This window comes from Chenopodium album, chromosome 6, assembly GCF_948465745.1.
Source record: "Chenopodium album chromosome 6, dcCheAlbu1.1, whole genome shotgun sequence".
NCBI classification, from domain to species: Eukaryota; Viridiplantae; Streptophyta; class Magnoliopsida; order Caryophyllales; family Amaranthaceae; genus Chenopodium; species Chenopodium album.
Genome location: NC_137839.1, coordinates 7565481 through 7581432, shown reverse-complemented (window position 1 = coordinate 7581432; position 15952 = coordinate 7565481). Strand labels below are relative to the sequence as shown.

The 15952-nt window shown below is 32.9% G+C and overlaps 3 protein-coding genes across 3 annotated transcripts; 2 read left to right on the top strand and 1 right to left on the bottom strand.

The window, feature by feature from the left end:
* Positions 1–1503: 1503 nt before the first annotated feature.
* On the top strand, positions 1504–3388 carry LOC145635794 (large ribosomal subunit protein eL37x). The gene is made up of 4 exons (XM_081687152.1): positions 1504–1628; positions 1726–1861; positions 2914–3015; positions 3100–3388. Exons 1-4 carry the CDS (start codon positions 1626–1628, stop codon positions 3144–3146), a joined length of 288 nt encoding a protein of 95 aa, XP_081543278.1. The 5' UTR covers positions 1504–1625; the 3' UTR covers positions 3147–3388.
* A 1191-nt stretch (positions 3389–4579) lies between these two features.
* Positions 4580–9264, bottom strand: LOC145635793 (uncharacterized). Its single transcript, XM_081687151.1, has 6 exons — positions 8450–9264; positions 7745–7842; positions 6935–6959; positions 5556–5676; positions 5336–5470; positions 4580–5110 (listed from the first exon to the last, which is right to left on the bottom strand). Exons 1-6 carry the CDS (start codon positions 8853–8855, stop codon positions 4897–4899), a joined length of 999 nt encoding a protein of 332 aa, XP_081543277.1. The 5' UTR covers positions 8856–9264; the 3' UTR covers positions 4580–4896.
* Positions 9265–13772: 4508 nt separating this feature from the next.
* On the top strand, positions 13773–15603 carry LOC145634471 (uncharacterized). Its single transcript, XM_081685891.1, has 2 exons — positions 13773–13904; positions 14621–15603. The coding sequence occupies exon 2, from the start codon at positions 14632–14634 to the stop codon at positions 15325–15327; it is 696 nt and encodes a 231-aa protein (XP_081542017.1). The 5' UTR covers positions 13773–13904; positions 14621–14631; the 3' UTR covers positions 15328–15603.
* The last annotated feature ends 349 nt before the right edge of the window (positions 15604–15952 follow it).

Sequence of the window (15952 nt, the reverse complement as noted above, 5' to 3'; positions counted from 1 at the left end):
CTTTTTTTAACTATAACAATTTTCTATACACACTCGATCAAATTTCCTAAGAAATACACTAAAGTCCTATTTGGTAGTAGTGTTTTAGGTAATGCTTAGCATTTGGATCAAGTCGATACAGTAGTTGGAAAAACAAATAAGAGTGTTTAGTAAGGTATCGTTTCATGTAGCAATTATTGGTAAAGGTTACCGTTTTGATAGTTTTTCTCTAATGTTAAAAATGTTGGCGTTTGAAAGATAGCGATTAGTTTTTCTCAGGCGTTAAAAAAGTTATCGTTTGAAAGGTAGTCAATTGTATTTAATATTTCAATTGCTATTTTTGTCACACACTTTTAACCACTACACTGATAGCTAACCTCTACCGAGTAGTTATCTATTACTCAATTGCTAAAAGCTACCCACTACTGCTAGTTTTGCCAAACATGACCTAATAGTATAGAAGTAACTTGTTTGGTTAACTAAAAAAGTGCAAAAAAGACAAATACATACATGGTCAATGGTCATACATGTAAATTTAATTTTGGTCAAAATCAATATACTAGGGTTATTACTCCTGATCATAGGGTGCATACATTATACTTCCTTTGTTTTTTTAATTATTGCATCACTTACCTTTTAAGAAAGTTTCACTGATATTACACCATATCCATTTAAGGAAACGAAATGTCTCTGTTCACAATGCAAATACCTAATATACCCTTACTTTAAACACTTATCCTTTAGTTTATACTTATATCACATGGTTAATGTTGTACTTCTACCCTTCTCTCTATTCTTTTTTTTTTCCACTACCAAAATATAATGTGCCCAATCTATATGGTACGATAATAAAAGAACGGAGAAAGTATTAACAATGCTTATTATGTTACTTAAAAGAAAATTGTCACCAATATATTGTTGATTTTTTTTTTTTAAAAAAAAAAATACTCAAATCGATTGTTTCATTATATTTCTTATTTCATTATATTTCTTATTTCATTTCATTATATATGCGAAATAAGAAGACAAGTAATATAGACTTAGGGCCTGTTCTTATTTTCAGTTTAGTTCAATTCATTTTTAATTTCCTTCTCTCATAAAATATTCAGTTCAGTTCAGCTCAGCTCCAATAAGTTCAGTTCAATTCAGTAAATCAAGACCCTTAAATAGTTATATTTTGTCCATAGTATTTTTTAAAATTAAGGCATTGTTCACTTCACCTTATTTTTTCTTCTTTGTAGTTGTTGATTTTTTATTTTTGAAACAAAAATTATTTTAAACTTATTTTACTGAACTGAATTTATTTTTACTGAATCGAAATTATTTTACTGAATATTATTTTCTTAAGGTGAAATGAACATGACCTAAATGTGTGAAATTAGATATAGAGCAATAGAGCAATTGATTAAAACTTCCCTAAAAAAAAAAAAAAAAAAAAAAAAAAAAGCAATTGATTAATTGGGTTGAACACCTCAACAATACTAGTATGAGAAAAGGTTTAACATTGAGTTATTGGGCTTGACCAAAAAACCCAAAAACAATAAAACCCTAAAAAAGCATAATATAACTCAAAACCTAACGCCGCTTCTCTCCCCTCATTTCCTTTCTCGCAAACTAAACCTTAGCATTCTTCATCGTCTGCTACAATGGTGATTTTCTCTCTCCTCTTTCTCTCTCTTCCTGAATCTTCAACAATGGTTTTACAGCAATTTAATGGGTTTGTTTTCTTGGTGATGAATCTAACAGGGTAAAGGAACAGGGAGTTTTGGTAAGAGAAGGAACAAGACCCACACACTTTGTGTGCGATGTGGTCGCCGCAGTTTCCATCTTCAGAAGAGTCGTTGCTCTGCTTGTGCTTACCCCGCCGCTCGCACCAGGAAATGTATGTTCTTTTTTTATTTTCATTCTCTTGATTTTTAATTTCTTCATTTTCTGGGTTTTTTTCAAGAAGATTTTTACTGATTTAATGTTTGATTGTTGTTTTTGTGTTGCTATTTTGTTACTGTATTATGTTATTTGTTGATTTTGGATTAATTTTTTTTATATATATATTTACCCTTCATTCAGAATAATTTGATTATAATTGGGTCATTGTATTGATATTGAGTTGAATTTCATGATTTCGATCATATTAAGTGTAATTTTCATGCCATATTTGTTCATTTTAGGGTTTGATTTAAGAATTAGCTAAATTATTTGATTGATTACATAAATATTTGTTTTTGTTCTGCTCATGTTTTTGAATTATTTGTCCAATTTTGTTTCATTATTTTGATTGATTATCAGTCATTTGTTAATTTTAGTTATACAGTTTACAATTATGTTTTCAATTGGTAAACCTTTGACCATTATTTAACTTGGTGTAATCTTTCTCTCTTTTTTGCCATTAACAAACCCTCAATTGTAGTAAGATTTCCAACAATTCCTACCTTTTTTTATAAAGTTATTATAATTACTACCTCCGGTCCAAATTACCCCCAACTTTGGGGTATTATTTGTGAGATATAAAATATTCCAAAGTTGGGGGTAATTTGGACCGGGGGTAGTATATGAATTTAGAGAATGTACTCATAATTCGAGTACGAGTATATGAATTCGAGTACGAGTATGCTTAATATCAAGCCGTAGAAAAATTAATTATGATTACAGTTCTCGAACAATAAAGGCTTGTCCCGCAGACCCGCACATTAACCGTGTTTAGTGTTTAATGATTTTGTGTATGGTTGGATTTGATTTAGACCGACTTGACCTTGTAATCGAATCGACATTCACTGTATTGACAATTGGTGTGCTTTAGTCTTCAACCTCTTGATTATTCATATGTTGAGTACTAGTTTGCTTATGCTGTTCTTATTAGTTGCTTTGCTGCCGGGTTTTTTTATACCGGAAGCTCAGATTGCGGTTTTATTGATTGTGTTTGTGTGTGGATTTTAGATAACTGGAGTCAGAAGGCAATCAGGAGGAAGACAACCGGAACTGGACGTATGAGGTACCTCCGCAATGTACCACGCCGTTTCAAGACCGGCTTCAGAGAGGGTATAAAGATTAATACTTTTAACGAATAGCTTGTTTGTTTTCATTTTAGGGTGTTTGTGTAATGGTTGTTTTTGCTTTGGTTAGGTACCCAAGCAGCACCAAGGAAGTTAGGCGCGGCTGCATCAGCTTAAAGAGAGTGAAAGTTTCAGAGGGGTTAATTTGGAAACTTCAGGCATTTAACTCCATTTTTGCATCTTTGAAGTGTTTAATTAGCCTTAATTTTTTTTTTTTAAGAAGTTGGAGACATTGTATCGTGATCGAATGATACTACTGGATTTTGTTTATCTTTACAATGTGTTAGCTCTAAATGATGAGATTATTATTAGTTTCAGATTTTGATATTTGGTGAAACTTACTGTATTCTATTACTCCATACGGTCATTGGTAAAGTTGATTCAACTGCTTGTTCAATTCTTTCATTAATGAATCTATAACAGCATAAAAAACTAAAGTAAATATATGTTTAACATTGAGAAACAATATACAGCAAAGGTGATGTATGAGAGTGAATTTGTGATGCACACTGCTTGAACACAGTTTTTAACTGCTCAATTCTTTCATTAGCCAAATTCACACTGGTTGAAAATACAATCAATAGGTTAAATACAGCACAACCAAGAAGCTCTTGATAAACATAACGGAAGTAAGAACACTGCAGATCTTCAGGCTTGAATGGAAGTAAGAGATAGACCATACATCATGTGCTGCAAAACCTGTTTATCTAATACATGCTGCAAACTCGATCACAAATACTTTTGGGAGTAAGGCTTTGTTGTTCTTGGCAAACTCGGACATGTATATTTGATTCCAAAAACCCACCACAATAATCTTCAATTTTAACAGATAAACAAAAGACTAATTCTGATAATAACAGCAGGAAATCAATGACTGATAGTCTGATAGTCCCCACTATAATCACAGACTTCACAGTAACTGATTGATTATGTGCCTAAAAACAGAAGTTATACGACAACTCATTTGTAGGAAAATCAATTTCGTAGTAAACTAAGGCAGTGTCATCAGGTTTCTGACAATAAGTTTGATATCTGTGGTAGTTTTGCAAGGTGCAAGAGATATTCAGTCCTCTTCCGCATGCCTTTGTAGATCTTAGCATACTTCCAGAACTGTTTGAAGCATAGTTTAATTCTCGTTCTTTTATACAGTTGGTCAAGCTGCTGTGACAAAACGAACCACTTCATGGACGTATGTTACTTATGACCGAAGAGGATTAATATCAACTATTGTTAATGACAGTAAACTAACAGCGGACAGTTTAAAGCATACTTCTTAACAATTTGTTCATACTTTGAAAGGCTTTCCCAACAGGATTTGCCAATCTAATACTAACAAGAACATGCATGTAGTCATGCGGAGACAAGAAGAAACACTGGCAAGAAGATGGTGAGATCTCTCTTTCTACATTTACGACTGATTGTCCTTTTCATTATAGTACTTCCTCTGTTAGTCATCCAATACATTATTTGAAACTGATGCACCAATGTTTCAAGGCTTGCAAGTTGCAAGTTGAAGCGATGTACATAATGCAATCTTACGGAATCAACGATAACAGAACATCTATCAGTCCATATTATCAGATATACATTAATCCCAAACATCTTTATAATCTGTAACATTCATATAGTCCAGAGATCAAATAAATGAAGGGAAAAGTAAATGAGAGGAAATTATCATATCCTTATCATGACTGCATGATTCTTGCATGCAAATGTGGTTGTATAAGTATACTGCTACCATGTTCTTGGCATACAATAGCTAAGGAAATAACAATGTTTGCTAAATTTCCAATCGGGTGCTTTAGAATATCGCTACCACAATTGATTTCTTTGCTACCTACCATCTCATTGATACTCTAGTGCTATGCTATAGATGCGACGAATAGACCCAAGATACTAACTGCTGTTCCACTTCTTCCCAGTCATGAACTTTGGTCACAAGGGGATGTTGGTTATTTGATCCAGTCTTGCACCAAGGATAAGTGTTCTGATAATCAAAAAGTAGTACTCTTATTCCAACTTCAGCACACTCTAAAGCATATCTCGGATTGTCATCAATCAACACCTTTGCTCCCATTGACCTGAATACAACATAAATCACAAAAGCCAATCCCATCACTGCTATGTCTTAAGTTTCGGATGTCTCCCGATCAAGGAGTAATTGAACCGACAAAAATATTAACAAGCTCATGGTTACATGTATAAACATAAAATCAAATTTTAATGCCATATTTATTATAAAGTGATGCTAAAAGCTAAAAGCTATGCTTAAGACATAGCTTCAAAGCAAAAGCAAATCAACACACCTGCAGATCTCTGACTTGGGTTTTGATTCACCATCTAGAGCAAAGTGATTACCAAAGTGAATCTCCTCAAAGAGTCCTGAATAGTGCTTCTCAAGCCACTCAATAGTGTGATCTTTGATGACATTTTGACGAGACCTAAGAGCAAGGAAGACTCAACAAGTCACACCGCATGACAACATGAATGAATATTATATCAGTAGTGGGTTTAGCAAATACATACGTGACAACAGACAAGGTGCAAAAACTTGATAGCTTGTTAAGGGTCTTTTGAGCTCCTGGGAGAGGGTAGATTCCATTCTTAAAATAAGGTGTCTTAAAAAACTCGTGAACACGGATATCAGCTGTCAATAAAAGAAGAAAAGAAAAAAAAACAGCCCAATATTATTAAGAGTCAATAAGGACTGTAATATTAATCCAATTAGATATACAACAATGCCCAAAGAAATATGTTTTCAAGTGAAAGATGATCATCCGTTGTAAATGGAACTATAAGGACAGTCCCTGGCTCCCAGTTCATTAACAAAGTATATACACACGATTATGAAATTAATACATCATCTATTTCCATCACAAAACCAACTCATAGCTTTCCACATAACAAGTCATAATCAGTTCTCTCTGACTAATAGGTTTACAGAAAGTGGCAATTCATTAGAAAATTCTGATCTTGCAGGAATAACACGAACAAGAACCTACTGAGTGTTACAGCAAAACATGGGAATTAAGAAATCAGTTGGCATCATATTGTAGACCCAAAGGGAAGAAAACTCTCTAATTACAAGTAACAAGTCCCCTAGAAATTTCACATAACCAAACAGCTTCTATACAGAATGAAAGTAAATTTATTTCCTGCACAAACTGAAAGAAATCCGAATAGTATAAGCTTGTTTTGTAACGAATAACAGAAAGTAAGAAGAAAGAGCATTGAAGGATCATTGCAATTTGTTTGGGCAATGAAATGTAAGATGAGAAGCAATAATGCCAACAAGGGAACAGTCTAGAAATGAATCCTGACTCATTTCTATCATAGTCAGCACGCTTTTAACTACATGTTTCCTAATTTCTCTCCCACTGATCAAACTGCTCCTTATCTTCTTGACTCTTCTTAACTTCTACAAGTCTACTCCACCCTCTCTAATTCCATTCTCAAAGCAACTACATTTTAGCATCAAACAGAAGCTTGCAGCTTCTTCACCAGTCTACATGAAACATCTGGACACTACATCAGTCTTCTTTCCCACGTGACATAATATAAGACCTGTTTAAATTGAGCACTAAATTCATATTTTCAAACATTCACTCCCTTATTTTCTATCAGGACTTCAGGAGGATCATAGCTGGGTCTTTAATGTCACTCAAGTCTCAAAATCCCATTTCACTCAATGCCAAGGTACAGACAGGAAATCTACAAGATTCAGCACAACAGAAAAGCTGATGACAGCAAACAAAAGCCCTGACACATCTATAAAATCAGAACTGGAAAAAGATGTAGTTAGCTGCTACAGCATTGAAAAGGAAAAAAAAAATCATCTAATTCACAACAATTATGAATGATTTGTTTGAAATGAAGTAACAGAAAACATAATATACTCAGTGTACCTTCATCACGGGAACAATTCCAAATCTGTAAGAAAAATAAATAAAGGAAATATCAGGCCTTGAAAAAGTATCCACTGCTTTTAATATAAAAGACATTCATCAACAAATTATGATTGAAAGAGGCAACCAAAATCATTTTCATATGCTGATATGCATGCTAAATTGCTAAGTAGGTTAGGCATATGAGTAATAAAAATAGCTGGAACGCCTCAAAGCAAACTCAAGGTTGCAAAGGTATTGGATTTACTGAAGTACATTAATGTACAAAAAAATGGTCCCAATAAACAAAATTCCATGACTTTCAACAACAGTTTCAACATTCATTTTGATCCAATATACGAGCAATCGTTACACATTGCATTCAGTGTTGATATTATAGAATGACTTTAATTTTGGATAGACATAAATTGGCTATAATTGTGAACAGTTCAGATAAGACGAAGATCAAGTAAACAATTGTTGAATTTAAAAGGACTGATATATGGAACCATGTACACAACAACAAGGTAGAATAACCAATTAACGACTGCTATTCAGCATTTCAGTAGCAGATAAATGGAAAAACTGAAAACAATTCAGGCTTTTCTTTCAACTAAACTTTTTGAATTTCAACTGAGGAATCTCACACCTATTATAAGACCACTGAAAACACAGAAACCATTGCAATTTCTACCTAAGTATCAGTGTAAATAGGAATGAATTCAGTGATAAAATTAAAAAAAGTCAGAACATCTACACAAAAGCAATACATTTTACAAAACATAAAACAACCAAATGAACTAATAAAACATTTGAGGCCTCAGAATGTACCTTAAAGAACTCATACACGTAATATTCAGAAACCGAATGAACTGAAGAATAACGGTCAGCAATGAATCTGTTTAGGGCCGAGACAAAGTTCCCAAGGACTGCACCTCAGACAGGAAGGCATAGTCAGTAGCTATAATAGCTATTTCAGGATTCCACCACAAATGCAAAAGCATGAACTGAGTATCAGACAGAACTAACAACCTCAAATCACTATATGGTACAAATCACATTATTCCAGTTAGATCAAAGTATACACAAAAAGTAGCCAAGCATTTTAATAGCCCCATATAAATGAAACTAATAATCCAATCAAAGCACTAAGGCACTTTCCTTGCTTGCAACAACCACTCAACCAAAATTAACTCTATAAACTTACTCAGCAACATAAAGCCCTTTATTATTAATCAGATTCACTCTATAAAGGCTAATATTGAACAGCAATATAAATTTACGAAGAAAAACACTTTAAATTCATTCCCATTCCCACAATTTATCTCTAGTACATGTGTCATGAAATAAACAAAAACACATTCATGATTAATACACTATAAATTCATTCCCCATGTTTGTCCTTAGATAAACAAAAACACATTCAAATATGAATAATACACAAAACCAAAAGATCAATCAAAACCAAGCAATAATCACAAATAACAACAACAAACGCAACGAATTCGAATTGGGGTTCCAAGAACTAGCAATTACCCTCATCAACATCAACAGCAACAACAATCTTCTCAGGCAATGAACCACCAGCATCAGAAAAAACAGTAGAACTGCCCCTTTGACAAGCTGCACCGCCATTATTAACAGCTAAAACCTCACTACCCCTTTTCTCATCTTGCAACTGCAACTCCATATCAGAAAAAGGTTGCTGAGAAAGAGTGAAAGCCCTAGTTTTGTATAACCCAATAACATCTTCACTCTTCAATTTAGGAACTTTTTCTCTAAAATCAGCACAACCCTTCAAATTAAACCCAATGTTGGCAACATTGATTCTTGAGTTTTGAGAATGGTTTGAAGTTGAGATTTTTCTGTCAGTTTTAATCAACCCAGATAATCCTTTGCCTATTAAAGCAGCCATTGATTGCAAGTTTTGCCTTTTTATCATTACTAATTAATCACATCATTTTCCCTCAACCTCTCCAACCTAAATCAATAACAAAAATTTAAGATTTCTCCCCCAAAAAATTTGTACCCAGCTGCTAATTTCAAGATTAAATGCAGAATCTATGATAAATTTTCAAAAAGATTGCTACAATCTATGATAGAATTTGATTTGGCTTTTTAATTATAAAATTAAATTTTAAAAAAAAACAAAAAACAAAAAACAAAAAAAACCCAGATTTTGTTTTTTATTTTAGGAAAATAACAAATTGGGTAAAGATTAAGAGATGAAAACAAAAAAGAAAAAAAATTGTTAAAAAAATGGGAAAAGTGGGGAAAGTGTATAAAAAATGAGAACCCTCCGCTCTTGCTTTGATCATTCTCTCTCTTCATCACTTTAAATACAAGCATAGCATTCACCGGCCATTATCAATCAAGCCACCAATCAACATGCTCCGGGTTTTTTTTTTTTTTTTTTTTTTTTTTTTTTTTTTTTTTTTTCTGTTATTCTCTCATAGCATAACGCATTTTGCTGTAAATTAAATTGTGTTACAATAAAATTACTTTTAGAGCTCCTTCTAAAAAATAAATAAATTACTTTTAGAGTTAAGTAAATTAGTTGGCAATTTTGGTAATCTTTGTAGATGCCATACAATATGATTTATTTTTATTAAATTTAAATTATCGGTTAAACTTTTTTTTTTTTTTTTTTTTTTTTGTTGTAATTTTGTCAGTTTGTAAATAATTTTATAAGATCGTTAAAAAGTAATTTTTATAGTCTTAAAAAATATTGTGTTTTTTTTTTTTTTTTTTTTTTTTTTTGCTGAAATTATGTGAATAAATAAATGAGAAAGTACAAGTCTACGGTGGCAAATTTGTAACTAAATAACGAAAAAATAAAAATTAATAAATAAATAAAAAAACTTCGTACTGCTCAAGGAAGAATTGCTAATAGTGTTAGCGGTTTTACCATGAACAATGTTTTTTTCCATTTAAATACAAATTTAATAAGGTGTAAACCGCTAATGGTGTTAGTTAATTGTCAAGGTGGTAAACTGGGCAAGCCTCTAAATAAACTACTGTTTTTTTTTTGTTTTTTTTTTGTAAATAAATTTGTAGCTTTTGGATATTTTTTATGCCTTCAAAAAGAAATCTAGCCACTATGAGAATGATTTGAATAACAACCACAGGTAAAAGACTAAGAATAGAATTTCCTGCGATTTGAGTACACAAGTCACATAATAGTAAAGTAAGAATCTCAACAAAGTTAATTTTATTTTGATGATTGAATTCCATATTATGGGGTTTCAATTGGTTTGGAATCTTGTAAATCTTCACCACTGTTGTTGTCAAATTGTATTATCTTAATGACTCAACTCTGTAGAAAACACTTGCTACTTTGAAACATTTCAATAAAAATTGTTACACTTTATTTTTATTTACTTTTTACAACTTAATTCGTTTACTTTACTCATATATGACTCTCCTTTTCAAAATATATTTCATAGATAATAACAATGATGATCTTGTGCGACATTTTAAAATTGGTCCCTTTATAGACACAAATTTATCTTAACAACAAAACTTTACTAAACTAACTAATAAAGCTTCACAAAAGTCAAATACTTAATCATTGATCCACAATAGGTTTTTCTTTGTATATAGTGATGAATACCAAATTTTAAGTCTCTTTATTTTAGGGGCCGTGCAGTTGCTCACTCTGGCTCAGAAACACCTTTGTTTTTGGATTAAACTCACATGTTGTAAGTCTTCTCTTGCCCAAGATAGGTTCCTCCTTGATAAATTCATGTGTTCCGATTATAACGAAACAAAAAAAAGTAAAGTGTAACAACGCTTCTCATTAACTTGTGATTCTCGACATAGATGATGAAATAAGGGGATATCAATGACTGTCAATGGTAAGAAAGGATTATTGTCTTTATGTAGCAATTTTGTTGTTCACATATTTATATAAGCTTCAAGAATCAAAATATATAAAAACCATAAATATATGTTCAAACAATTTGTACAAAAATGCATTCCTTATTCCTTAACCTACATTTTCTTTTTGAAACAAATCAATTCGTTAATAAAAAGTCAACTGACTTCTACAAATAAAATCTAACTTAACAAATACATAAAATCAAATCAAATTAGGGTTTCCTTTATCAAAGATACGATCGTTGAAAACATCTTGCACTGTAGTACATCTCTCGCACACATCGCTGGAATATACAACCTTTTTGGAGAGATGGTCTAACGATTTGTTGTAGCCGTAAAGATGATTTATTCATCTGATTCGCTTGAACGTATTTGAAAACTTGACAACCGTTGTGATCCAGAACAAATTTGTACCAAAGAACTGACAATAGTTTAAAAGATGATTACCTTTTTTATAAAGCCTAACACACAAACAAACAACTAAACTAACAAAAACTCAAGACTCCACCATAGGGAGACAGACGAATATCTACACTACCTGTGTAGATTTATTATAACCTAAATTGCAAAACTAAATAAAATTAAGGAAAAGGGTCGAAAATAGTCTAATTTCCACAGAAAACAATAGTGTAATTTTTTTAAAATCTTTAAATTATAACAAATTCTTGATAACTTCACTTATAATAATTGTTTTTCCATAGCTTTTTCCCAATAGAAACTTTATCACTACTCTTTGTTAGTACTTACAAATTCATGTATCCTTGCTATTACAAAAGACCGAACACAACCACGAATATCACAAAAAATAAACACAACCACGAATTTTACTTATCTTACCCGTGCTCCATGACTAGTTATCTATAATAAGTATATCATAACTATTTTTCTAACATTAATAAACATGAATTATATGTATACCAAATTTTATTTTGCATATTTAATTAATTTAAGGAAAATTTCACATTTGCTACCAACGAAACCACCTAGCTTCACATTTACTACCGATTTAATGTTTTATTTTATATTACTACCACACAAGATCACATAATCTTAATTTTGCTACCACTTAATACTTTCTGTTACAATTTCCGTTAGTGAGATCAACCACCCTCACTGCCACCCCTTCCTCCTCGAACACCCTCACTACCTCCCCGTTTGCCACCTTCGACCCACCATGATTTTTTTTAAACCCAACAACCTCCCTACCCCCTGTCGGCGCCGGTGACAGGCCCACCACCTTCCCTTATCCCCTCCTCGCTGCCCCCACCCCCACCCTTAAACACCAGCTCGGACACCGCCCTTCCCCCAGCCAAAAGCCACCCCCAACCCTTAAACACCTGCCACGACACCACCCCAACCTAAATCGAGCCGGAAATGACCAATTTCACCTTTCCAACCTGAATCGAGCCGGAAATGGCCAATTTCACCTTTCCCCAACCTGAATCGAGCCGGAAACGACCAATTTTTCCCACCCTAACCTGAATCAAGCTGGAAACGAAACCCTTAATTCGTTTTGGGTGGTTTTGGGTTAGGGAAGGCCGAAAACGGTAGGGGAAGGGGAGGGGGGTTGATTTCAGTGGGGGGGGGGGAACGGGGTTGGGGGCGGATTTCGGTGAGAGGAAGGGGAAATGGGTGGTTTTGGTTCGAGGTGGGGTTGGGGCAGCGAGAACGGGGAAAGGGAAGGGGGGTTCGCGTTGGCTGCGTAGGGTGGGGGAAAGGGAGGGGGTGAGTTCGCGTCGGCGCCGGACGAAGCTCTAAGCGCCGGGCGCGCGACAGGGAAGGGGTGGCAGTTAAGGGGATGGGTGGCAGGGGAGGGGAGTAGGTGGTTTTTATTTTTTTAATTTTGTAATTTTTAATTTTTTTTAAGTGGTAGTGATTTTTAAAATACTCTGATTTAGGTGGTAGCAATATAAAATAAAAAATTAAAGGGGTAGCAAATGTGAATTATGGTCCTTTCCCTGGTAGCAAATGTGAAATTTTCCTTAATTTAAAGCCCTATTCAATTTGGTTTGCATAGGCCCATAGCTAGCCTTGTTTTTACCATTAGAGTTTCCATGTGTGTTTGCAAATATATATCGGGTATGTAACAAGACTTGTCCGTAATTTTGTTCTAAATACTTATTGTGACTTAATTTTGCAATGTCAGTTCTTGATAAGCCTCTTGTTGACACTATTGAGGTACATTCTCGGGATCATCTATGCCATTTATGTGATCGAGGTGCAGCCGCAACCAATTGCTTTGGAGGGCCAGTACCATGCACTTTCTCACTAGACCAATAAAAATTATTTTTACTGAACTGAAATTATTTTTACTGAACTGAAATTATTTTTACTTAATATTATTTTTTTAGGTGAAGAGAACATGGCCTAAGATTATGTAGATCAAATCATAATTGATTAGTGAAAAGTCAATGGTTTTATTCTAAAAATTTGGACAAAAATATATGGTAAGAGAGAATAATACAGTTAACATTTTTTTTATGCAAACAATTAACATCTTTTGTGGTCAAGTAAAAAATTGTATACAAAAATATTTATTGGTGAATTTGTTGCACTAAAGGGCACACATTAGAAAAACCGGTAAACAATTAGTTAAAAGGTCATACTTGTATTATTTTTGACAAATTTTCTTATACAAATTGTATAGTAGAATCTTCTAGTATAAAAACTTTAAAGCAATGTTATAGCAATTTTTTTTGGGAAAAAATCAACTACTGTAAAAAAAAAAACTTGTGGATAATTTGATTTTATTAAGAAAAATTATGGAAATATTTTATTAGATTTTTTTTTTTTTGAAAGATAAGATTTTATTACTTTTTTTTTTAAGGCAAGATAAGATTTTATTATATCTGATTTTAATTATGGTAATTTGATATTTTACAGGATTAGAAAAGTTTTACTTAGAAGTTTTAGTTTGTGTGAGTTACATAAATTAAAATATTGGCACCTTAAACATTTATCTTTTTTTTTTGATATCTTAAACATTTATCTCATAAAAGACTCGTAAAAAAAAAATAATACTAAAAAAAAAATTCGGTTTTTAAGTTCTGCGTTGAGACGCACTCATCGTTCTCCATTGAGGCACTCATCGAAGCAGCTTCTGTGTTGTGAGGTTAGTTGTTGTTTCCTTTTCTCATCCTAATTTCAACTCACAATTTAGGGTTTATTCTTCGTCTAATTTTATTATTTGTTAGTTTAGGGTTTAAAAATCTTAACTTTTGGTTTAATTTACTTAAATTATGACTTTATTTTTACAATTGAATCGTATATCCCTAAAATTATTTGATTTTTCGAGCTTTATATCACGAGTTAATCAAATATCCTTAATTGAATTTTATGTGATAATTCAATCACATAATTTCGAGCATAGTTTGATAATTGAATCATTGAGCCTAATTTGATGATTGAATCGTATACCCCTAATATTTATGTGATTTTTCGATCCTTGATTGATCATTGAATCAAATAACCTAATAATGTATGATTTTCCTAGCTATAATTGATAATTGAATGAAGCATTCCTAAACATATGTGATTTTTCGAGTCTTAATTGCTAATTGCACCAAATTTCCCAAAAAATTTGTGATATTTTAAGCCTTAATTGATAATTGAACGTTGCTAATGTATCGCAGAACCCTTTAATGTTAGTATTGAACTATGAAATTAGACCTCTGGCGTATAGGTAAATTTTGCTAGGCGACTGGTTTAAATATAAGCAGTTAATTGTTTCTCTATATCACGATTATGATATGATCTGAATGAGAAGAAAGTGAGAGTTTTAGAATTAATTTCTAAATTAGAGAGTAATTTTTGACTTTGTTGTTGCAGAATTTGATACAATGAGCTATAATACTGGTAAGCTTGGTTTAAGTTCAGCAATGGAACCAGGCATCAAAGTTAAATCGTGGGCATTCAATGAAGATCTTGGTGATAACCAGAGGCCAGTCGATGATTTCTTCACCATCTACTTAAATTATTATGGGAGCACGAGCACTACTGGGACATTAAAGTTGAAGCGAGAAAGTAGTGATTGGCAATTTGATATCATGAATTGGTTTGCTGAGCTTGATGTTGATATGGATGCTTGGGATTGTACCATGAATGTTGTGGTGGAAAGTTGTGAGATTTTGCTCAGGCTTGTTTCTCAATCTGCCCGCAAGTCTCTGGAATTCAAAGTTGAGGTTTTCCTAAAAGATGAGGATGAGGATGAGGATGAGGATTACCAAGAGGAAGTGGATTACCAGCTCATGTATTCTGATGACATTGATTCCGGCTTTTTTGAACAGGATTGCAAACCCATGTATTCATCTGATACTGATGACATAAAATCTCTTCTACAGGATAGTGGAGTCAGGTTTGGTAACGGCCATTCAAGAACTATGAATAATTGTTCGATATGTTTAGAGGAGTTTGGGATGTCAAATGATGTGGCGACACTTCCTTGCTTTCATATGTATCATGAAAAATGCATGATTCGTTGGGTTTTTCAAGGAAAACGAACATGTCCATTATGTAGATTGGAGATAAAAGCGTAGTGTTAAGTTACATAGAGAAACTTTCATTGGGAAGAATTGGTGATTTGATTGTAGATAAATATGCACATTCGACACTGTCTAGCCAAGAAGGCTCTTCAAATTGTTAGTCTCGCGTTTTCTTGTAAGTTAGGATATTTAAGAGCTCTAGTATTTAGTGCTACCAATTGTGTAATTTTTAATATAAGAACTTTCAACTTTGTGAAACTATCAGGATTATCAAATTCAATGTACTATTTGCATCTGTCAATGTTAAAGATTATTCCTGTTTTTTACTTCTTCAGTTGCTTCTTATTTATTTATGACAATGTTAAAGCTTCCTAATTATTATCTGGTGTAAGGTATTTATGCTACAATGGTGGTTTGGTTGTTTATAAATCTTGTTAATTTTCACATCTTTGACACCTTCTGTTTAGCTCTCCTGCATTTCTTCTGCATCTTCCTCTTTTAGCAGTGCCCTTACTTTCCCTTCGTTAACACTCAAAATCCATGCGTGCATTAACCATTCACAGCTACCATATAAGCCTTCATGCTTATCTCCAATGACCTTCTAATCTAACAATGCCTACCCCAACAGTTTACATAACCTCGTTCAAAGTTTCCTCTACTTGACATGCTGGTTTAATTT

What these genes read in the sequence shown, in the direction of transcription:
- LOC145635794 (XM_081687152.1), top strand. An exon ending in CGCCGCTCGCACCAGGAAAT is followed by an intron (nt 1,862 to 2,913) that starts GTATGTTCTTTT and finishes TGTGGATTTTAG; the next exon opens with ATAACTGGAGTCAGAAGGCA. An exon ending in CAAGACCGGCTTCAGAGAGG is followed by an intron (nt 3,016 to 3,099) that starts GTATAAAGATTA and finishes TGCTTTGGTTAG; the next exon opens with GTACCCAAGCAGCACCAAGG.
- LOC145635793 (XM_081687151.1), bottom strand. Translation starts at nt 8,855, where the DNA reads ATGATAAAAAGGCAAAACTTGCAATCAATGGCTGCTTTAATAGGCAAA. An exon ending in TGCTGTTGATGTTGATGAGG is followed by an intron (nt 7,843 to 8,449) that starts GTAATTGCTAGT and finishes TCTGAGGTGCAG; the next exon opens with TCCTTGGGAACTTTGTCTCG. An exon ending in CCCAAGTCAGAGATCTGCAG is followed by an intron (nt 5,111 to 5,335) that starts GTGTGTTGATTT and finishes TGTTGTATTCAG; the next exon opens with GTCAATGGGAGCAAAGGTGT.
- LOC145634471 (XM_081685891.1), top strand. Translation starts at nt 14,632, where the DNA reads ATGAGCTATAATACTGGTAAGCTTGGTTTAAGTTCAGCAATGGAACCA.